Raw genomic sequence first — 23,584 nt, 5'->3', positions numbered from 1 at the left:
CGTACGACAGAAATTAGGCTCCCTAGACGTGACAGTAAGCAGGCTTAGAAAGGTTTGCGTCATGGCCGACGAACGCGAGCGGGCGGGAGAGTTCAAGCGTGCACGCGGGTTCTTGGCTGAGTGGGTGCCAAGAAATGACAGGCTTGAGTTAGCATAATATGCCATGCGACAGTGCAAGCCGGCCGCACTATTTGAATTGTCTTTCAAGCTTCGATCTCTACTTCGCTGTTAACCTTCAAATACTCGGCTCGCCTTTCATATGCTAACGATAGTGAAATCAGTTTCTCGCGAGAAGATTAGCCAACGAAATTCTGATTGACCGTTGAAAACAAGACAGCGCGTTAATCTGGTAGTTCGCACGTAACTGACATGCCCCCTTTATTTCAATTAGGAAGACTCGCCATGACCCGCGAATTCGTAATGTTCGATTGCGCCCGCCCGATTCTTCGGTGCTGTCAGCGGACTAAGCTGTCTAGCTTAGTCCGCTGACAACGCCGAAGAATCGTAAGCGTTACGCACCCAATGCGAACGAGTGACATTCAGCAGTCAACTTGGGGCACAAAGGGCAACCGCGGTAAAGCAGCAAGGTATCGAGCAATCAGTGTAAACAAACTCAGATCGCATTTATTTCTCACGAGAACACACGCACTCGATCAGAAAACAATGCCAATCAAGATCAAGCAGTAAAATCAATGTTCATGCGACACTTAAGTTACAGATCTTTAAAGCGTAAGACAGCATAAAAGATGGCACACTCATCACACTTCTATACAAAATGTACACAAGCACCAAGAGCGGGGCCGACGCAGTCACGTGCAAAGCAAGTGATGCGAGCTGTCCTTGGTGATGTCCTGCATTATCGTATTGACCAGGACTACGCCGAAGACGAAGCTGCCAATGACCACCATGACGGCTCCGATGGTAAACACCGCCACGGGCCGCTTCAAGTCGAATTTCTCTTGCTGGTGGAACAGGCCCAGGAGGCAGAGACCTGCAAGCAGCCGCTCCGCGTCAGGACACAGCTCAGAAAAACAGCACACATCTTTGCAGTGTACTGAATACGAGCTGTTTCAGCATTGCCGTTAGCGCTCCTGCCACCTGCCAGCTAATAATACACGCTGCTCCTGCCCGGTGAATGCGCATGCGCCGATCAACAACGTGCGAAGTTGGCAGAGTGGCCGCAAGGCGGTAACGTTATGACAAATCGCTGATCAGTTGAATGCACGTGGGACGTACTAGCATAGATGTATAATCCTAATAACATCGGAACACGAGAAGGCGTACATGCGAGCATCAGCACTGTCGCCGGCACTTTGCGACACGTGCTTAAACCAAAGAGATCGGAAGTTTCATTGGAACGACAGACTACGCTTCACTTAACTGCTGGCGTAAATGTTTCGAGCGACATAAACGTCAAAGCTTGCTTGGTCTCTTTTAAAGAGTAGTGCAACAGAACACTTCTAGCTCGTTGCGGTTTATCGCCGCGTCACAGAATGCGATCACAAGCGCTGCTGTTCTTCAGTGCACTCTGGTACCCTGGTCTGAGATAATACGTCACAGCTATGCTAAAGCTACTCTCAGATCCTAGTAGCGCGCATGATGTCGCCGCCACACTGGCGCAACGCGCTGTAGACCAATCACAGTGTCCATGGGTCGATTCTGGGGCAATGCAACGAGCTTGGACATTAAGCTCACATAAAGCGAACGGAACATGAGGCGACCAAAAGCTCGGCACTCAAGCCGGCCTGTGGCGTTTTTTACACTCATCTGGCAAGCATCATTCGGAAGCCGGTCTCTCGGGGCTGCAGTTACATATTCGAAATCACGCAGGTCGAAATTCAACCGCGAATGCGTCATAACGTATCTGTTGGAGATCGCTACTGCGCCTGCCTGCAGTGCGTGCGCTCTACCGCAACGACTCGAGGGGTTCCAAAGCGTACATTCGAACATGGACGGAGCGGCTTGCGAAGTGCTCGGATTCAATCGAGAACCGCTAAGCTCTTGGCCTGTGTGCGAGGCTGGGTAGCTTCGGTTTAGATACGCGTGAGCACACATCGTAATACCTGGAGGAGAATGAAAAACAAAAGAAAGAAAAACAATGTCCCCTAACAGGGGAAATCAAACTAACTATATTAAGGACATGGCTATACAATTCTCTAAACGAAAAAAAAAAAAACTGCAAAGTTGACAGACTTGTATCCTGCACTTGAACGAAGAATGAAAGTGTTCCCGACAGTTACACGCAGAAAAACAAACAAACAAAACAACCAAGAAGGAAAACAGTACATCATTCGAAGAGTAGGCACAAGTACAACTAGAATCGCAGAAATGCTTCAATTAGGGTAAACATAAGCTCGTGGGAGCCTTTATAAGACGCATAATTAAGTTTCACGAGCACTTTTTTAAAATTTAACCCCCACCGAAATGCGGCCGGGATCGAACCCGCGACCTCGAGCTCAGTTGCGCCACTGGGGCACCGCGGTGGGTGAGAGCCAGTGACAAACTAGGCTGAAGGACGAAAAAAATCTTTGACGAAAAGAAGGGATCGTGCATATTCTAGATCCGTGAGCCAACCGCTACATCACACGACTTCCCAAACGTGGTTTCCGAGAACGAGTGAGTATGACTTCTGGCTCATCGGGAGACTGCACTTGCAGACCATGTGGCGCGCGAGTTCTCGTAACGAGCTTACCTGGAAAAATAAATACGTTGGCAGCTGCCAAGCAGCCCAGCAGCTCGATCACAATGCCGACGTTGGACGTGAAAGTGGCGAGAGCAACGGTAGTCAAGAACCAGCCGGTGGTGATGAAAATGCGCCTCCGCGGCTCCCCTTCGATGAAATCCTTCGCAGGAACTTTCGTGAGCTCTGCGTACAGGCCGTCGAAGGCTCCCCTGCAGAAACGCAGGCACGCAAGGTCATGTTATCCCCTGTTACGGAAATAGCCAACTGCACGTTCATATTGGGAGGTCCACGAGTGCGTCATGCTTCTAGCTGCACCGAGTATTTAATATATCCGAAAAAATTAGCCAATTAAGTGTCACAAATTCGTATTATTATCAAATTCATTACAACCTATCATATCAGCCACCACTGAATGCAAGTTGAAATTACGAGCGAATGTTCTGTCTTTGGTCCTGGCAGCTCATGTATCTTTAAACATTGTAAGATAGATTTCATTGATGTCTTCAGTAAACAAACAAATGCTGCCTGAAGAAGCCTCTTCTATAGTACGCCACATGGCCATCAACGACACAAAATCAATCAATCAATCAATCAATCAATCAATCAATCAATCAATGATTTCATTGACCATATATGGGCTGAATGATCAGGTGGGTTAAAAGCCGCGATTACCGCCTTGACTGGGCCCATTATAAGCATTCGACAAAAAGCACGGAGAATGAGACCGCGCGAATATCAGAAAAGCTGCGCTAAATCGTGCCCTGCCCGCATGCGCGACAGTTTGCTCAAGTATACGGAGTTTCAATTCTTCCGTGAAAACTTTGACGAAAGCAAGTGGCGACGGACAAGCGAAGAATTAAGCCAGAACTGTGCTGCACCCACCGACCGCAGAAGGTGATCAGCGGGTACGTGGTGACCATCTTGACAATGAGGGCGCCGATGCCGAACAGGACCCAAGGGTTGGAGGCGTCGAACATCTGCATAATGTCCGGCTTGACCGTAGAGCCGTAGGCCATGTACCCGAAAGTGCCCATGAGCGTGTAAATAACGAACAGGAACGTGGTGGTCAGGACCGTGGCCTTGGCCAGATTCGCCAGTCGCCGGTCCCGCATGTTTGCGTAGATGGGCACCACCACCTCGTGCGCCTGCGAAGGCAGGGTGCGTTTACTATACGGGCGTAGAAGAACGTGACAACGGAAGAAAAAAAATAAAAGGTCACTGGCAAAGCGCAGATCTGTAGAATAAGAAATAAAAGCTAAAGAAATTGCATGCGTAGACACATAAAAGACGCAAGCAAACGACTCACGCCCAATATGTGAACACAAGCGCCGAGAGTCTTATACGCTCGTGCTCCAAATGTTAACAAAAAAAAATCAAAATTTAAAGGTATGTAGGTGTACCGAATAACAACAAAAAAAGCACCACAAGTTTTTGGACAGCGCACATTCATCAGTTCTTTCTTTGCCGCTGTACGACAGTATACCAGGTGCACTATAGAAAAGATATTGTTAGCCCTATCAGCATTCAAGTTGAATGAATGTTGACCTAGCTAGACCACCGTCGTCAAAATGGACGCCTAGAATAAGTGAAACTATTAGGCGTCATTTGAAAAACTACCTTCACATTGAACAAATATGGGTGGTAGCTCACTGGCAAGAACTGAAATGTTTGCCGAAAACAACGTTCGGGATCGAGAAAGAAGACGCCGCTAAAACTAGCGCTACAGCCACCCGTCTCGAAGGTCATCGAACACGAAGTTCGTAGGAGCGATAAATGAAGAAAGGTTATACCCGATGTGGTAAGAAAGATAGCAGACAATTACCGCTGAAGTGCCACTAAACTAAAATGCTGAATGTATAAAAGCACTATTGCATTTACGAAGCACTGGGAAAACTAAATTGTAGAACCTATATGAAAATTAATGCAGGTGAAAGCAGAAGCCATAGCTGTTAGACAATCGCGTGAATTTACGTAGAAATAAACTAAATTAACATGCCCGTTAAACACTTATTTCCTAAGTACTGTTTTGATTGAGGTATGGCACCTGGGTGATTTCACGAGAGATCGAAATGCGGCCGAAATCTCATTAGATTTCACTGTTTTCTTTAATTTATTATACTCGCATCATTCAAGAACACGAAAGTTACGCTTGTTTCTTCAGTAAGCCCATATTTTAGGAGAAAAAGTACCAAAGGTGTCCGCAATGCGGGGCCAGTTTTCATGCACCATGCGTTTTTGCACATACGAAGCAATTTAAAGCAGGAAATAACATGAGTGCATTTTTCTGTAAAACTTAGTCATACGGAAGAGGTAGCTAGGGTGGTTTGAGACCTCCGCGGGAGACAGAAGCAAATTTAAAAAGTTATTAATAGGCAGCTATTCTTAAACGTTTCTATATTTAAACATTTTTATCTCCAAAGAAAAAAAAGTACATCAATATGTTTTTGGTTACAAGACCTCAATACGTTAAACAAATTTGCTGAATATTGTTTTTAGCCAAAGACACGTACCTTTATAAATTGCCTTAAATTTAGGTTTCTTTTCTAGAGGTGACTACTTAAACGCAGATAACACACAAAAAAACTTAGTTTTTCTCAAAAATTATGGACAGAACTGTTCTCAGGTACTAGAACAAGAACACTAAAGACAACTGGCATTTTTCGCTTATGATGACACTTAAGTGGTGCAACATGGGTGTTCGGCAGGATGCAACGGCACGCGGAAAAGAAAGGGCGAACAGGGCAATAAATAACCGATAAGCCAGGTTAGTAAAAACGTCCCCTTATTGCAACAAGGGGATTTTCTGTGCCCGTAAAAAAAAAAAAAACTAGGCATAAACCGCTTTTAAAAATATATCGAGACAAACTCTCGCACACACATGAAAACGTGCCCTCAATACAACTTTCCTGTCTATGTGTTCTGTTTTTTGACAATGTACACGAGGTTAAGCTCATATAACATAGTATTTGTTTTATCGTTTCTGTTGACGCATTCGCATCGGCGTTATATGAAGCCCTATAAGAAGCGACATGATATCTGCACTTGAACGGTATTTATAGCAGGATTTTAAGATATTCTTAAAAATGTTTAACGATTCGGCCCGTTGTTCTTACGAAATACCCTCAGAAATGTTCGTGCAGTGGTTGGACGCAGTTGCTGCCAGTTATTTTGCAAGTCGCACATCTGTACTATAAAAGCGCTTCGAGCCAATTGACTCATGCCAGATCTAGGTCCCCTTGCGTGCGGCACTGGCAAATAATTCTACGATCAACATGTACAGAATGAAGCGCATGGGTACAACGAGTTATTTCCTTCATTAAGGGTGAAAGTTAACATTGGATACGCAGCGCAGCCGCGCGACACCTACCTGGTAGGCAAAACAGATCACTGGCAGGGTCACAACGAGGTCGGTAAGGTTGTCCGGTCTGTGGCGGTGAGAGAAACAAGGCATTGCACACGGTCACTGCAACCATTCGCTCACAACACTGCACAGGCCGCTATGAAAAACGCATAGCTCGGGGATATAAGCAAAGTTAATTTCTTGAGCTCCATTCGAACATTCACTTTAGCAATTTGGTCGCCCGTCTTCAACGTGCACCTTCATGTGTGAACATGCACAGAAAGAGCAAGAAACCTCTCTTGCATGGCGCTTTTCTGTTTTTTGCAACATGTCGACTCTTAGTGAATTAATTACCACTCAAAACTTACCTTGTCTTCATGGTGACTTGCTCCAGCTCTTCCGTGGTAAAAATAAATATCGTCAGGAAAACAGGGTACAGCATAACGAAGATTCCGAGCGAGCTAAAGAAGTCAAAGCGAAAAAGAAAGAAAGAAAGGAAAGAGTTATCAGATCCCATGGTAACGGATTTGATCAGTCCAACACGTCTAGAAAATTTTCAACAATAATATATGTCTGCCTCCAGACAGGAAGTAACAACACATGCGTTATGCGCTAAGAAGCACAGTTCAGCGGCGGGCGTCATACCGACACTTACCACACAAATGACGTTCCTTATGCATAAGGAAAGAACAGACACTTGGAAGGCTCTTCACTTTACAGACTAGATCCTTCATGTTTTCCGAATGTTGTTAAGGCACGGCATGACGCCAATCCGCAACAATATCTACTGCTGCATAATTTACGGTCAAATAAACAACCAAAATCTGACGTCACTTTCTTTTTGTGTTATTTCGTGGTTACCAAGCCTACACCCACAGCAAGACTGACCTATGCGAAATCCCAGGATGCGCCAGTCCCTAATTGTTAAAGCGAATAACTTTTGCGCGGTTTGTCGGTGGTGGGACTTTCATCGACGATGCAAAGAGTGCGTGCTCTCGTGCAACCGAGTTGTGGGGCGCATTCGTTGCCAAATGAAGGCTAAGCCCTTCGAGACGCACGCGCTGTCTACCTACGCTACCGCGACATATATGCGTGTTAACGGCTCTGTTCTCTACGGAATTGTGCAATAGAACAACAAACGCTACCCAAATCTGCTCGCTGAAACTAATATAAGCCGTCATGTCAAGCGTCCTTTTGATAAAGCGAATAGCGTTTTAGAAGCAATCGGCTATTTGATTTCGTTGGCAATTGTCATCGATTGATTTTCGCAGAAAATTCCCTATAAGTGTCATGTTGTTGGGCAGCGTCTATGCTCAGCGTCCACAAACCTGGCGTATTTGAGGAAGTCCAGGCGCTGGAAGTAGCACAGTGGCATGATGAGCAGCACAGCCGTGGCAAATGTGGTGAACTGGCGGTTCAGGTACCACTCGTGACAGAAGACGGGCCCAAACAGCGATGCGAACACTGCAAGAACGTGGAAATCTTTTCAAGAATGGGCTATATCACGAGGCACGTTCTCATATGCAGGGAACGCGTACTCGCATACGTGGGGCGCAGCTGTGAGGCTGCCGTGCCGTACGCTGCAGCTTATTATATATATCCGCGGTGTTCACCGAGGTGATGGTCCAACTCGGCATCGTTGCCTGCGTACGAATCCCATTCTAGTCTGTGTGAGAAAGCATTTGTTTTACTTCGCACTTATGGCAAACCAATAGCTCGAGCTGGGTTTCGAATGTCTCACCAACTATTAACTACTTCATTCCTACTGACGACTAAATTTCACTTATTGTGGTCTATCCCTCCGAAACGATCCACAACGAAGAGAAATATTTCCAACTTAACAGTATGCATTGTGATTAATTCGGTCGATCAGCATTAATTAGTACAGTGCCAGTCGCAAGCGAACCGCTCACATATGAGACGAGCTGCTGACACCCAGACCGAGTTGCACGGCCCTTATCACGTATAGTAGCCTTTGCCGAGAAGTTACCTTTTGGAGAAGCAAACGAAAATAATGTGGAATAAATTGTAAGCTAAAAGCTTCACTGTTCGCTAACCTAAAGATCAAAATAGGAGTCATGATCCTCAATAGCAGCAGGAATCAAAACCAGGTAACAGTGCCTAGATTCGGACAAGAGCAATCGAGGCAACAACCACAGAGCTATCACCCAATTACGTTCCTTAATGCATGCACTGTAGAAAGCAGCGGTCACTTTAACCGGCCATGTCTTCGTTCTCTTATAAGCCATTGGCGTCATTTCGACAAGTTTTTGTGGCCGTGAACAACGTCGTCGGGACAAAGTTTTTGTGTAAGTGAAACACGTATTCAAGCACATAAGGAGGAGGATCAAAATATCGCTATTGAAACAAATATCCAGCGGCGGGAAAATTGCTCCACATGAAACCAAAGGCTCAGATTTAGCTACACACTTGAGCATGATCTAGTTTCGGAAGAGACCTCGTCGACTATGGCGGCTTAGGGAGTCCCATTGACAATTCAATCGAGAATTCGCATGTCCGACAGATTCGCACAGGGTGCCATTATTCGATAATAGTAGGCACCGGAATCCGGAACAGTTAGTTCTCCGATGCAAAGCACCCCTAAGCATGAGACACAGCGACGAAAGACTATGCTCAGTGGGTTCAGCGATCTGCAGTCCAGTGTGCAGTTCAAGTGGCAAGTCAACTGACTCATTACCTACACCTACATATTAGTTTTGGCAGCGTTTGACAGCACTGGTGTGCTACGTCGCAAGTATCTTATGGTAAGAGCGTTCTGCATAGCTGGAGCATACTGACACCATACATGTGTTCCCCGTTTTACCGGCACAGTTAACACAGCTAACACAGTCAAGCACAGTCAACTTCCCCGATGTTTTCATTGGCTTCATTGTCTGTTGACTTAGATATATCCATATAATTATTTGCGACGTACGCATACTTGCGACGTGCTGTCCAACGCAAGCAAAACTAACCTCCGTGTCACAGTGAGGAAGCATTGCGGTCGGTTTACAGGGGCTTGACGTCCGGTAGCTGCACAGTCGACAATAAGCAGACTATGGGAGACGCCTTAGTGAACGGTTCCTGATCACTTTTGACCACCTAGTGTTCGTTAACAGGAAAGCTTTTTATGCTTACACCTACAACAGAACGCAAGATAAATAAAAAATATGTCATTACAAGGATAACTCAAGACGACCCGAGTCATGAGCTTCGGTGAGGGTCGATCCGCGTATATATATGGCAATCCTTTCAACTTCCATAGAAGTTATCACTGCACATTTTCCATCTTTGTTTCATTTATTCCATTTGCTTACGCTTATTTAAATGCGCAGTGACTATCTAAATTTCAGTTTTTACTGCCCCCCAGGCGGTTTAGAGATTTCGTTTGACATTTTACTCAGCATTGCTTCATTTCGCCATATTAACTAGTTACGGCCCTCTTGCAGTTAATCATTTTAATATTTTTATGTATTTGACCTACCCTTTTAACTTTCTGTATTTATGCTGTCATTCCTGCATCTTTATAGCTTTTTTCGAGTTTGGACATGTTGTAACACTACTGTGCCACCTAGTAAAAACATCGTACTTGTTAACAGATTTCGTCATACCGTTTTACTATTGACTGCTTTTACCCAGCCCTATTTAGTTTCAATTACCTTTCTGATTTGTTTTTTTGGTTTAACGTCTGGCTCATTTTAATATCACGTTACGTGTAACTCAAGTACCACCTAGGCTATTTTAACAGTATTTACACTTAGTCCAAACGCTACAAAGTTGGCGATCGACTAGCAGTCGGCACCACCTCGTCTTTCTCGTCTCCACTGCAGCCACGATGAGTAGGCCCTTATCTGCGGCTGTGCCGTATCAGTATTATCGCTGGTTAAAAAAACCTGCTCAAGCCTTCCAATCGAACGAAACCATGTACAGATAATTTTCCTTTCTTGAGCAAACTCACAGGTCGGCCTCGCGGCTCACTGATAAGATAGTTATGCTTCTGTTGCGAACAATGCCCATCAGATGTCCGCCCCCAGTTATGCTTGCACTGGCTGCAGGGTACACATTTGCTGCCTTGTATAGCATACGGACTGCCAGTTGGCGCCCGTGAGTGCTTTACTTTGCGCCACGAACCTGCGTTTTTTTTTTTGCGCAATTTCCTTATTCATTAGTTCAAGACCCACATGAAAACGTTGAGAGAGTTAACTGGAAGTGTGAAAAGTCACCGCTGGACGTTTCGATTCCTGTCGTCAGCGATGGCTTCAAATAACACACTTCTGTGCTATAAGGGGCCGCTCGCAAAGCAATTACCATACAATTACTCGATCCTAACGAGCGCGTTTTCTTTCCGGATAAACTTACTCAAATAAAGCATGCGTGCTATATTCGAGTACTAAACCAAAAGTGCAATAGTGAAAGGCTGCGGTCATTGGTATTAAAAATCGCACAATTCAATCTAGACGTCGCTGTGGCATGCATTTCAGGGCACGCAAATTGCGCCATATAATCGAATTCGCAATTTTCTCATGCCTGACTGCCTTCTCTGATTGGCTGAAGACGCTACATGGCGGAGAGAGAGAGAGAGAGAGAGAGAGAGAACTTTAATGGCAGAAAGGTGGATAGGTCGTGCTGAGTGATGCGACTAGCCTGCTACTCCAAGCTGGGGAAGGTCCAGGCTACAGGAGCGTATAGCCAGGAGACCGCCTAGAGCAAGCATGATTTGCACAGCCGTTCTCGCCACAGGTGTATTCGAGCGAGATAGCAGCTACCGCAAGGCGTCAATTATTTGTCGCCAGAATCGTCTCTATTACCATCGTATTTATTACCGCCTCTGGATGTTCACCCGACATCATTTAGTCACCTGTTGCTGGAGTCGGGTAGCTCGAGCCAGGAGGCCTCAAGGGTTTGCATCTTCATTTTTCTTATGGAGAGGACGCGACCGCTTCCTCCGCTTGCGCACTGACGCTGCCGCCTATTTGTGTGTCAGACTGCACTTGCTCATGTGTTGCAGTATTGCGACATTTCTTTTACCTTCGAACAATTTTTCGTGCGGGACATCGCAATTCAAGAATTTCATTGCCTCGACTGTACATAAAGATTGATCAAGGCTGCCTGCACAGCGGGGATACGTCGTCTGCCCCGTGCAGACAACGTTAACCTGGCCAAGCTTTAAACACTTGCAACACACACTGCAGTGCACATAATGGCGCACCGAATGCCGCATATCGCGCACCTTGAAGTGAGCAGGTAGGGTTGCCTCCCTCGAAAAGCAGCTCAACACTTGTTTAGCAGCCGAAGCCATGGAAATCATGTATCTTGATTGTTGAAGGCAACGACTCTCGCAACTCTTTGTCGCTAACATTAATGACGACGTCAGGCGACTCCGGCCATAGTCCGATAATGCACAATGAACGAATGGCTTCAGCAAGACCAAGAATGCGCACGGTTTTCAGTTTTTATTGGTGGCTTGCGTCGCTACGTCAATTGTTAGCATGTCGTTCCTAGTATCGAACCGGACTTCATTTACCCCTTCAGGGGCCACTTTCTTAAGGCAAGCCTTGAGGTTCCTGTGTATAGAATTAAAATTCTTCGACGCGTCGAGAGGCACGTAGGTAATAGTGTAAGTCGGAGGAAGTGGCCTGCATGGATGATGAAAAAAACATTGAAAACCAAAAAGAGCTTGGGTTACGGGAAGACTGGTCAGGTCCCTAGACCGGGAGACCGTTGGCAAAAGCCGTTGCCCGTGCTCTTTCGACGTAGGTTCGTTGCTCCTCGAGACCCGAGCTGGATAGTGCCACCTCACAGCCCTCCCACGGTGGCTGATTTGTTACGGCAATACTGCTATTTTGCTGTTGCTTGCTGACAAGCCCATGCTATATGGTATAAGTTTGCTCTCTAGTCCCAAAATTTGCACAGCGCCGAAAAAGACTGGCGCAATGGCGTGAAGGTTAGCTGGATTGTTAAACGACATTGTTTGTAGCCGACGTAGGTGACACTCTTCCGATTTATTACGACCCTTTTTTTCGAAAGATAACGTCCAGGTGGTTTATACCACTCTTCCTTATCTGAAGGCACGGGGCCACGTACAATAGCTATTCCGTAGAAGATAAAGGCCCGTATTAGCCTAAAGGTGTCCTACTCTTGCATACCCGTCTTGGTTGCGGTCCGAGGTATCATATACGGACGATTTCCTCGGACGCCATTCGGAACTAGTGATCGTGGCTGCGTCCCAGCCCTTGTTAATAAGCAACCCCAAAACCCGTAGCGTCTCCATCTTGGGAATAGGCGAGTCGTGGACAGATTTCTACCCGTGCAGTATCCCCCTTCCTGCGCAAGACGAGGAGCTCCGACTTGTCCGGGAAACAGCGCAGTCCGCATTCTGCTCTGTACTTTTGAACTGTGGTGGCAGCCTCCTGAAGGGCTCGCTCCATCTGTCCAACACTGCCCTCTGTTGTACATATGGTTATATCGTCCGCGTAAAGGGCGTGACGAATTTCCCCTACGGCTGTAAGTTGTTCCGGCTAGTGCACGAGGGCAACGTTGAAGAGCAGTGGAGAAAAGACCGCTCCCTGAGGCGTACTCCTGGTACCTATGGCTATCGGGTCGGACCTCGTGTCATAAATCGTGATGTGAGCTGGCCTATCTTGCAAGAAGTCGATGTAATTAAAGGTACGCTTTCCGCAATCAATACCCTGTAGATTTTCCAGAATCTTGTGGTGTTTCACGTTGTGGAAAGCGCCCTTAGGATCTCGCCAGTATGGATCTACTATTGTGCTGCACGGGGGATCGATCACCTCCATCTTCAACTGCAGTAACACGTCTTGGGTTAAGCGTGCCCGAAACCCTAGATACGCCGATATATACGTCTTCTAGATACGTCTTCTAGATACGTGAATGGCGCAGTTGCACCGCTTTCTCCATGAGCTTCCCTGCGCAAGACGTATGCGACATTGGCCTCACGTTATCGATGTTCACCTCCTTTCCAGACTTGGGAATGAAGCTGACATCAGCCGTCTTCGGCGCCCTGGGTAGCTTTACGCCTCACCACTCGATGTACACGGCGTGAGATTTTTGAGCGCCTGCCGATTAAGATTGGCAAGCACTTTGTCGTTCCCTGGCGCCGTGCGCCCGACGTTATAGCCATCGGCGCCGCCTGTATTGTTTTTTTTGTTTCACTCCCCACCCTCTTCCCACGTGTAGAGTAGCAAACTGCACTCAGTCTGATTAACCGCCCTGATTTTCCTTCCTCCCATTTCTCTCTCTCTCTCTCTCTCTATTTTCTCGATCTCGAACTCGAGATTCAGGTCCGGATTATCCATATCTTCATACTCCCGTACTGCCTCGTTGTCTTTTATTGTACAGATATATTTTCTGGTGAGGGCTACAGCGCTTGTCCGTGCCCGCGAAGCCATGCAGGGCTCTTACGGTTACGTTGCTGCTCCCCGCGCGACTTGGTAGGTTCTAGCTAACATCTAAGAAGACGCCACGTCGTATTAGTGCCGAGGCTGTCTTTCATGGAGTCGCATTTGGCCAAGCAATTGTTCTTGGTCAAGGTCCATGCATACTCTCCCGCATGCCACGTTACTTCCGCGATCTTGATCTGGAGCTTGCCGTTATACTGTTGCCTCTTTCACTGTCCTGTGGGGCCTCTTCTGGCTTCCCGTAGGCGTAGCAGGTGGTTGTCGATAGCTAGAATGTCTGAGGTCTGAAGCGTACGCACAAAACGATCCCAGATTCCCAGCAATGACTCCGCCTTTTACTTTTACTTTTCTTTTACTTTTCGTTGGGCGCGTTAAGCGTGGAGTTTGCCGCCTTTCGACCACGACCAGCCCGTGAGTCTGCGCTGTGCTCTCGGCTTGCGATGCTTATTGTAGTCGAGGCCGATCTTGAGAATGCAGTGGTCACTCCCCAAGGTCCCCTGTGTGTTATGACATTCATGGTTTCTCGCTCTTTTAATCAACGCGAGATCTGGACACGTATCTTTCGAGACACTTTCCAATCATTGTCGGATGCTGCGGGTCCGTAATAATCGTCAGCGCTACGTCTGAGATGGCCGCAGCGAGTTTTCTGCTCTTAATATCCCACTTACTATGACTCAAACAAGAAGCTATACGCGGTAAAATACCCACTATAAGAAGGGCTGATTTTGCCAATTGCGGCGCCTTTGGGAAAATCTCGTCAAAAGACGCACCCCTGTGTTTCAGTCGACCATAGATGTTCAACACATACGTACTTCTGCTAGTACGTACGTCGGTAAAAGCTAAATTCAGAAGTCAAGGTGCGGTCTGAAGGGGAATTATTCGCTCGGCGAATTCAGCAGTTGGTAGTGATTAAAGCTGGTCAGTACAGGACAAACAAATCGCACTTTCTCTGTCTCTCTCTCTCTCAGCATAAATAATTGGCAAGCGGAAAATCGAGGGCATTGATTCATTTCCTGAAGTATGAAAATCTTTGTGCGTGTTATAATTTAAGGTACTGCTTTTCTTCCTTTTGCGTTTCTGGCTCGTGAAAAATTACGCGTTACAGCCGAGGGCACATTAAAATCAAATAGATACGGTATGCCATTTTAGTACATTTATTTCTGCTCGTTATAATAATTATAGCGCCCGTCCGAAAGTGCCCTCATTCTGCCTACACTGTCTACTATATCTGTGCAGAGTCAGCTCGCCACCCCAATTCCTGCCGGTATCGTTTGAAGTCGTTGAGAAAGTTGCGTATGCTCTGTGGAAATGCGAACATACTTCGTAGATACTCGACAGGTATGGCACGAAGCTCGGAAACACTTCTGAAGCAATTAATAAGCGAATAGAGGAAGTGTGTACAATCAGGCCCGTCCCAGATACATTTGTCAGGATCGCACCTCGAATGAGTAGCACGGGATTGCAGCATCAGCACTTTCGCCAATCTTATCGCTGTTTCTGGGAAAACAAGCGACGACGGAAAGGACAGCTTGCGAAACCGTTGGCGCTGCTCGAAAGAGCAACGCTTATCGTACTAATATTTCCTGATGCGCCGGCTCGATCTGCGATATGTGTACACAGTTCAACATCGCGCTCGAGTGACTTGGCCAGCTGCGACCGGGAGCCACTCGGGTGTAGTGAGCGATAAAAGTGGCAATTTTCCTCACGCGCGCGCGCACGCAGCGATGGAAACATGCGTGACGGTCGTATCCAGAACAGTTCAGCTACAACATCCCACGGACGAAGTTGACATTAGGCAACGGTTAGAAGTGTATGAAAGCCCAGTCGCATGTTGAGCGTACATTCGTCACGTCGCAAACGAAAAGTTATCGTTAAATTTTCTGTCACTGGTTCACATCGCCACCTTCCGTTTCATGATACGCGCCGCTTAACCAATTTAACCACGGCGTCCTTCTGTGTGTGGACGTAGGCCAAAGGACGAAGTAGGGCGCAAATGAGCGCAAATTCTTCCAGTAATGTAGTGATTCGCGCCGATTACTTTAGCCCTGAGGCGCAGGAAGAAATCACGGCGCCCAGAATGCAGAGAGGTACAGGTATGTGACCGAGCAACATAAAGGAAACGTATCGTCGCGGAGCACTTGAGAACGACTTATCTCCTGCACTTGAGCCTTTGTCGAAAGAGCAAAGGAGGTGGGGGCTGATGCGGAAGAGGCGTGTTCGTCGAGGTCATTTTACCCGCAGCGCACATGGTCAGCGGTTCTAAACTTGTCGGTGGCACAGAACACCTTACGGCCTCAAAACAGTGTCATCCATAGAGACGCACATCACAGGCTTTGCAAGTGCAAGGCCGGCGCACGAACATATATAGTGTCCAACTTGTTACACCACGAGTACCAGGAAACAACGGCATGTTACTACTAAACGAGGGTTGTCGCGGTTTAGCATGAAGTCTAACAGCATCCCGCATCACACATCCTATCCACATTACACAGACAAGAAAATCTTACGTCGGTCGTACTGGTCACCGATGACGATGAGGAAGGTGATGCTGATGCCGTAGCACGACAGCAGGATCGAGACGGCCGCCACCTGCTGGGCTCGCCGGCCGCACGTGGTCAGTAGCACGTCGTGGAACGTGGTGTCACCGTTCAGGTCGGAGCAGTAGCCCAGGATCAGCATTGTCACCACATTCAAGCAGATCATGAGCTGCGAAAACGGCGTGGTTCCGTGACCCACTTGAAAGACAAAGCGTGCACCCTCTCCCCTAAACGGCAGCCAGCTCCCACTATGCAAACCTGTCTTGTAGTACTTCCCAAGCGCTTGGCTTAAAGCGATACGTGCCACGTGACAATATATTGGAGCATGCTCCGTGCGAACACTCAATCATGGCAAACGTTTTATTTTCATGCGTTCCCAATGAGGAGGTTAACCGCTTTAAGCCTGGGGGTATACATGCAGCCAACTATCACGACGAACTTCGCGGAGCGAAAGAGAGGCGGACGCTGCCATACGTTCGCTGCATCGCTGTCGGTGTGACCAGAGAGGGTAAAATTGTAACATTTATGCAATGGACAAAGTAACGGTTTTTGGCATTAACAATTTGATTATATACAATTAACAATCCAATGGCTAATACGTTTAATATGGTCCTAATACTTTTCACAGCAATCCCTCGCTGCGAGCCGGCAACCAAGAAGAAAAAAAGACAAAGAAAACGTAGCTCTGCAACTCGTATATCCAGGCTATAGTTATGCCGCTTCGAACAACTATTACGATTGAAAATAAATATAATGTCACTGCACTAAAGATTAAAAGAGAAACAGGCGGGATTACCACGCACGCATCCCACATCGGATGCGGAGGCTGTACCTCTGCACTAAAAAACAAGACATCATGTTGGCTCCTTAGCAGGGAACTTGTCACGCTGTCGAACACGTTCAATAATCTAACAATGTGCCCGATTGCGGTTCTTTAAGGTGTCTTGTCATTTTAGGCGAATTATGCGCAGAATTCGCCTCTGATTTAACCGGTACTTGCAGTCGCTGCTACAAGCGCCTTTGCAGAACCTGGGATAACCGCCACTTTGGCAATGGAAGTCGTAAAAGTACGGCTTCATAAATCGCTTGAGTGCCTGCGCCGAGACGCAATTGCATGATTTGCGATTGTCTGTTGGCTGAGTAGCGTTCAAGCTGCATGCCTAACACGAGCACGTCTCTGACACTTGCAAGGAAGCGGTATGCAGTACGTTCAAATATAGTTGCCCCGATCCAAGACAAGGCCACAATTTCTCGAAAACGCCATAACGTTCGCCATACGAGCGCGCAATTAGGCGGTAATTACCATTAATTTCTGAACATGTCGTCTCGCAACTTGTCTGTCGTTAAAAGCAGACGAACAGGAATACAAGGCATGACGGTAGGAACGATTCTGCACTCGCATTGGTTCAATGTTCGTAGCCGCACGAAACTGGCCAGGCCAGAATCGGCGGCCGCCGACACTTTTGACGCCAGCCGTCTGTATCACCACCGTTCGTCGCTAGGACACCGACAGTTCTCTGTGTACTCCAGGCTTGACTCGATTCAGAATTCTGCTTTTAAGAGGAAAAGTTGGCGCGGGCTATTGTCTCCAGGTTTTCACGAATAAAAATCAAGACGAATTCAAACAGTGCTAACTTGTCAAGTGTATACGTACAGGTTCATCTGTCAAGGAACGAATGAAAAGCGCATCTTTGACGCCACCCGTTCCGTCGTGCTTGAAAAAAAAAAAGTCACTCGATAAAAATCTTGCATTCCGTTTCCTGTGGCTTTTAGACACGGACGCAGGCACTCTTGAAGGTGTACGCGTGGTGTCAACATGTTTCGTTAGTTCAGTTTCTTCACGCTCGCAAGCTCAGGAATCAAGGTTTACTAAAGCCGAAATGCATTTGGCTTTAACAGGGCAGCCATAGCCTAACAACTGCGTGTAGCTGACATCGCTTGAAAGCTGTCGAAAGAACCACCAGCGTAATTGCATAAAAATCCCCGAGTGCACAAATTTTGTGGAATTCCGTTGTGCTATACAAGTGTTACATGTAAATGCGGGCACACGCGGTCTTCCGCGTTCAGACTTCCACTACAACAAAGCAAATGTAATTGCTCGATGTTCGGAGGAAGTGTCAATCCTGGAATCGTATGTGCGCAATCATATAGTTCTGCCGCTTAGTGTGCATTTTAGGTGTGTGTCTCGGCCACACGATGATGCGAGCCTTAGAAGGTCGTAGTACACTGAACCCACGCCGGTGACAACCTTTAGCTTGCTATACATACCTGTTCCTGCCGATTCGTCTATCGCACGTGCGTACTTTCCGCAAAGAAGAGAGGACAGGAAAACTATGGGGAAAAGCATGGAGCATATAGCCATGTGTAAGGATCGACTGGCTATATCATGTACTGGTGCGGTACAAGGATTGAAGAGTGCACGAGGTCGCGAGATCGAATCCCGGCCACGGCAGCCGCATTTCGATGGGGGCGAAATGCGAAAACACCCATGTACTTAGATTTAGGTGCACGTTAAAGAACCTCAGGTGGTCGAAATTTCCGGAGTCCTCCACTACGGCGTGCCTCATAATCATAAAGTGGTTTTGGCACGTAAAACCCCATAATTCACCAGGATTGAAGAGGTAATAGGAGACGCAATATGAAAATGAAAAAAAAAGAAAACGCGCGATGAGGCGTGCGACAATCGAGTTTCACTCAGTCCGCATGTCTTCAAGAAGCGAAGCAACGCACATTTAAACTCTCTTCAAACGCAAAAAAGGCAAATAGCTTACTATTTGGAGAAGTGTTGCCGAAAGAATGCCGCCAGCGCGGTCGTAGGCAGCCGGGTAGTTGAGTACTCCGGCCCCCAAAGCAGAGTTGACCAACAGGAAGGTGGCCACGGTCCATGCGACCCCTGCGATTCGCGGCACCAGTCGTCAGGCTCCACTGTGACATGGGTACAATGCGCCTGCGTCCATCAGCACCTTCTTTTTTTTTCGCTGCAAGGCCCGAGGAGCAATGCAGTGATGAATTTAAAGTCTTCCGAGACATCGTCTCGCTCGCGATATTCGCCCGGAACAACCTCAAGGACAGGGACAACACAGAAACAAAACGTCAAAAAAAAAAAAAAAAGAACGGCGGAGTTTCAAGGGCACTAGACGGGAATAAGAACTAAACAAGCCGCCCTCAGATCTTGCTGCGTGCTGGCTTGTGCTCAGCCATCTGAACAGGAGCTGCCTGCGTGTGTATTCAGCCTCCGAAAGGTCGAACAAACTGGCCTAGCTGAATGAATGAATGTGTGGTTTTTATTGGCGCAAGGGCCAGGTATGGCCAAAGAGCGCCATGCAAGTGTTAGTGATTTTGCAGTGGAGTTATGAATTCTGAGAAGTTGATGTGACGTGGCTGTAAAGGGGCCTAATATATAGTCACTGTTAAGTGCGTAAAATGTACGTGTAATAAAACGATGGCGATGACAAATGACGTGTACTATGAGCATTAAGGTGCATTGCAAAATAATGATACGATATATAAAAAATGCACAGGTTTCTAAAATTAACTAGAGCACCATGGCCTCGTTAGAGCCCTTGAGACAAGGGCCTGGAGGCATGTGCTATATAACACAACTATCACAGCGGCATCCTCTGGAGAGAGGATGCGCTACGAATTTATTGGGCTCATAACATGTAGGACAACCTCATTTAAAAAATTGAGGACTGCTTTGGTGTTGAAAAATGGTTCTTTACCAAGAAACATAGTTGGGTGAAGAGGTATGCAATAACTATATGCAAAAGGAAAATGCTTTCTTTCAGGTTCGGCTTTGCGACACTCCAAGAGGACGTGGAGGACGGTCAGCCTCTCACCACATCGACCACAGGTTGGCGGTTCATTTCCAGTAAGCAGAAAATTGTGTGTTCCAAATGTGTGCCCTATTCTGAGGCGGCAGAATAGGACATCTGTTCGCAGTGATTTTGTTGGGGAGGGCCAAAAACCTAGCTGTGGCTTTATAACGTGCAGTTTATTGTTTATTTCTGCGTTCCACATGCGTTGCCAGTGTTGTCGCAGTTTCTTACGGAAGAAAGGCTTCAGATCTGTGACAGGGACAGCAGCTGCAGAAAAAGTGTTTAGTGATGTGAGTGATGTGGCCATTTTATCAGCCAGTACATTACCCTCGATACCTCTATGGCCAGGTACGCAGCATATTACTACATGTATATGTGATATATAAATACTGCATAAGAGGGAGTAAAGTTCAATGAAAACAGGATTTTTAAGCTTTTGTAATGAAATTAACGCTTTTACGAGACTTAGCGAGTCGGTGTATACAATTGCTCTGTCGAGTTCTAATTTCTGTATATGTCTTACTGCAGACAGTACTGCATAAGCTTCTGCAGTGAAGATACTTGTTTGCGGGTTCAGTAAGTCAGATATAGAAAGAGGGACCAACAGCAGCATAAGATACACCAGCATGTGATTTTGACGCGTCTGTGTAAAATTCGGAGCAGCTGTACTTCGATTGTAGTTCACGGAAATGCATAGCGATTTCGATGTCAGGTGCGTGTTTTGTGACCTCTACAAAGGATACGTCACAGTCTATCACCTGCCACTCCCAGGGCGGTAATAGCTTAGTTGGAGGCATTAGTCGATGTTCGAGAACAGGGACATCCATTTCCGTGCTAAGTTCTCTTGCACGCAGTGAGAAAGGAAATCTCATGGAGGGTTTATTATGAAAAAGTGTTTGACACGTTACGTCGTTAACAGTTTTGAAACACGGATGTTCTTTATTGGAGCGCACATTGAGAAAATAGGTAAAGCTGATGTACGTTCTCTGAAAATGTAGTGGCCACTCGTCTGACTCTGCATATAGACTTTCCACCGGGCTTGTTCTAAATGCGCCAGTGGCCAGGTGGATACCTAGATGGTGAACGGGGTCTAACATTTTTAGCGCACTCGGTGCAGCAGAGTGATATACTACGGCACCATAATCTAACCGTGATCTAACTAGGCTCCTGTAGAGATTCAACAGGCACCTCCTGTCGCTACCCCATGTAGTGTGGGATAGAACTTTAAGTTCATGGTTTTTAGACATTTTTCTTTAAGATATTTTATGTGTGAAATGAAAGTGAGCCTGGAGTCGAGAACAACACCTAGAAATTTGTGCTCTTTCTTGAAGGGAATTTGTTGTCCACCCAGTTTTACACAGGGATCAGGTACCAGGCCTCTCTTTCTTGTGAAGAGAACACAAGAGCTTTTGTGCGGGTTGATTTTAAATCCATTTTGGTCTGCCCACTTGGACACCTTGTTTAAGCCCTGCTGTACCTGTCTCTCGCAGACTGAGGTTGCAGGATTTGAAACATTTGTATATCGTCTACGTAGACGGAACAAAATATAGCTGGTGGTAAAGATGCACGAAGCGTGTTCATCTTTACGACAAAGAGCGTGCAGCTGAGTACGCCACCCTGGGGTACCCCAGTTTCCTGTATGAATGTACGCGACAGTGCAGGACCAATTTTTACTCGAAATGTACGATTCCCTAGGTAGCTCTCTATAATATTTAACATTGCCGCGGATACCTGGCGCGGAAAGATCGCGCAGGATTCCGTACCGCCAGGTTGTGTCGTACGCTTTTTCCATATCCAGAAATACAGATAAGAAAGATTGCTTGTGCACGAAGGCATCGCGAATGCTCGCTTCGATGCGCACAAGATGGTCGGCTGTAGATCGCCCTTCCCGAAAACCACATTGAAATGGGTCAAGCATTTTACTGGACTCTAGGAGATGTACGAGACGGCGATTGATCATTTTTTCAAAGAGCTTACAGAGGCAGCTCGTAAGCGCTATAGGACGGTAGCTAGTAAGCAATGAAGTGTCTTTACCATGTTTTAAAACAGGGATTACAATAGCCTCCTTCCATTTTGATGGAAGATAACCAGCAGCCCAGATAGTATTGAGAAGTGTGAGTAGCGTGGTTTGTGTGTCGGAGTGTAGGTGCTTAATCATATCATACATGATTCTATCGGGGCCCGGTGCAGAACTCCGACATGCTGATAAGGAAGCTTTAAGTTCTTTAAGATCGTTTGGCGTGCATTTCCGATTCAGAGGCTTGAGTTCTTCTATAGCTTTATATTTAACAAAGTTCTCCGAATAGTGAGCGCGCTCGAAGTGTTCACCGAGAGCATCCGCCTGGTCTTGCAGGGTATCGCCTTGTGTGTTTACCAAAGGGAGGGAGTACGTTTGTCGCCCTCTTATGCTATTTACCCTGTTCCAGACTTTGGCCTCATCTGTATACGTGTTGATACCCGATAAAAACTTCTGCCAACTCTCTCTTCTGGCCTGTCGCCGCGTTCTCCTGCCTTCGGATTTTGCTTTCTTAAAGTTAATAAGGTTCTCCGCAGTGGGAGAGGCGCGTAGCAACCCCCACGCTTTTTGTTTCTTACGAGCGATCCTACAATCGTCGTTCCACCACGGGACACGCCGTTTACATGCCAAGCCATTTACTTGTGATATGCATTTATATGCGGCATCTATTATGAAGGCTGTGAAAAACTCCACTGCAGCATCAATTCCTAACGAAGACATGTCAGCCCATGAGATACTAGTAAGAGATCGAAATTTCTCCCAATCAGCTGTCTCAATCTTCCACCTAGGAGCGTGTGGTGGATATTCCTTTTCTTTAGGTGATCTTAGCAGTATAGGGAAGTGGTCACTGCCGTGAGGGTTGTTGGCAACTTCCCATTCAAGTTCAAGCAGTACAGACGGGGAGACTATGCTAAGATCTATTGAAGAATAGGTTCTGTTTGCCAGAGAGTAATATGTGTGTTCCTTCTTATTCAACAGGCACGCACCAGAAGAGAGAAGGAACTGTTCAACAAGACGACCTCGCGCATCTATACGAGTCGCCCCACAGGCAGTTGTGCGCATTGAAATCCCCAAGCACAACGTAAGGTTCAGGCAATTCATCTATGAAGGACTGAAATTCATGTTTAGTTAATTTGTAATGTGGGGGCATGTAGAGCGAGCAGACAGTGATAAGTTTGTTGCGGAGAACAGCACGAACCGCCACTGCTTCAAGGTGCGTTTGTAGCTGCAAACGTTGACACGCTATGTCTTTCTGAATAACAATGGCAACACCGCCCGATGATGTGAGAGCATCATCGCGATCTATGCGAAACGTAACATAGTGTAGGAGGAAATTTGTGTTTCGATTTGAAGTGTGTTTCCTGTAGACACATCACTTTTGGATTGTGTTTGTGGATGAGTTCCTGCACGTCATCAAGGTTTCTAAGAAACCCTCTGACGTTCCATTGTATTATCTGTGTATCCATATTTGAAGTGAATAAATGCTGTGTGTACGGAAACAGAAGTATTAATTAGAGATTTCAGAGATTAGATTACAGAGCTCTTTCGAGGCCCTATAATCGGAGTCTTGCCCTTTCTGGAGCGTTCGAGGGAACCTCGCCGCTCCGTAGGCGCGTGGCGCCGCTTGAGGATAGGTGTAGTGTCCATTGCCTCTTGTGAGGCGCCGGACACGTGCTCTTAATTGTGAGCGAGAAGTTACCAGGGAGAGTCCCGCCTTGGAGGGCAAGACCCCTGCGCCCACCAGCCCGGAGGTCGATGGGGCTCCCTGGGG

General features: G+C 46.8%; 1 protein-coding gene across 2 annotated transcripts in view; it reads right to left on the bottom strand.

Moving 5' to 3' along the window:
• Window positions 1–598: 598 nt before the first annotated feature.
• LOC126544371 (sodium-coupled neutral amino acid transporter 7-like) overlaps window positions 599–23,584 on the bottom strand; it is a 61,631-nt gene continuing 38,645 nt past the window's right edge. For both annotated transcript variants that reach the window (XM_050191678.3, XM_055061759.2), the window contains exons 3-10: window positions 18,750–18,871; window positions 15,949–16,147; window positions 7,352–7,487; window positions 6,392–6,484; window positions 6,051–6,108; window positions 3,566–3,828; window positions 2,693–2,892; window positions 599–991 (exon numbers count right to left, since the gene is read on the bottom strand). In XM_050191678.3, coding sequence (XP_050047635.1) covers window positions 810–991; window positions 2,693–2,892; window positions 3,566–3,828; window positions 6,051–6,108; window positions 6,392–6,484; window positions 7,352–7,487; window positions 15,949–16,147; window positions 18,750–18,871 — 1,253 coding nt within the window. In that variant the 3' untranslated portion in view covers window positions 599–809. The remainder of the gene's footprint in view (window positions 992–2,692; window positions 2,893–3,565; window positions 3,829–6,050; window positions 6,109–6,391; window positions 6,485–7,351; window positions 7,488–15,948; window positions 16,148–18,749; window positions 18,872–23,584) is intronic.

This window comes from Dermacentor andersoni, chromosome 1, assembly GCF_023375885.2.
Source record: "Dermacentor andersoni chromosome 1, qqDerAnde1_hic_scaffold, whole genome shotgun sequence".
Lineage (NCBI taxonomy): Eukaryota > Metazoa > Arthropoda > Arachnida > Ixodida > Ixodidae > Dermacentor > Dermacentor andersoni.
The sequence above is the reverse complement of the archived record's forward strand: the minus strand, read 5'-3'. Positions and strand labels throughout refer to the sequence as shown.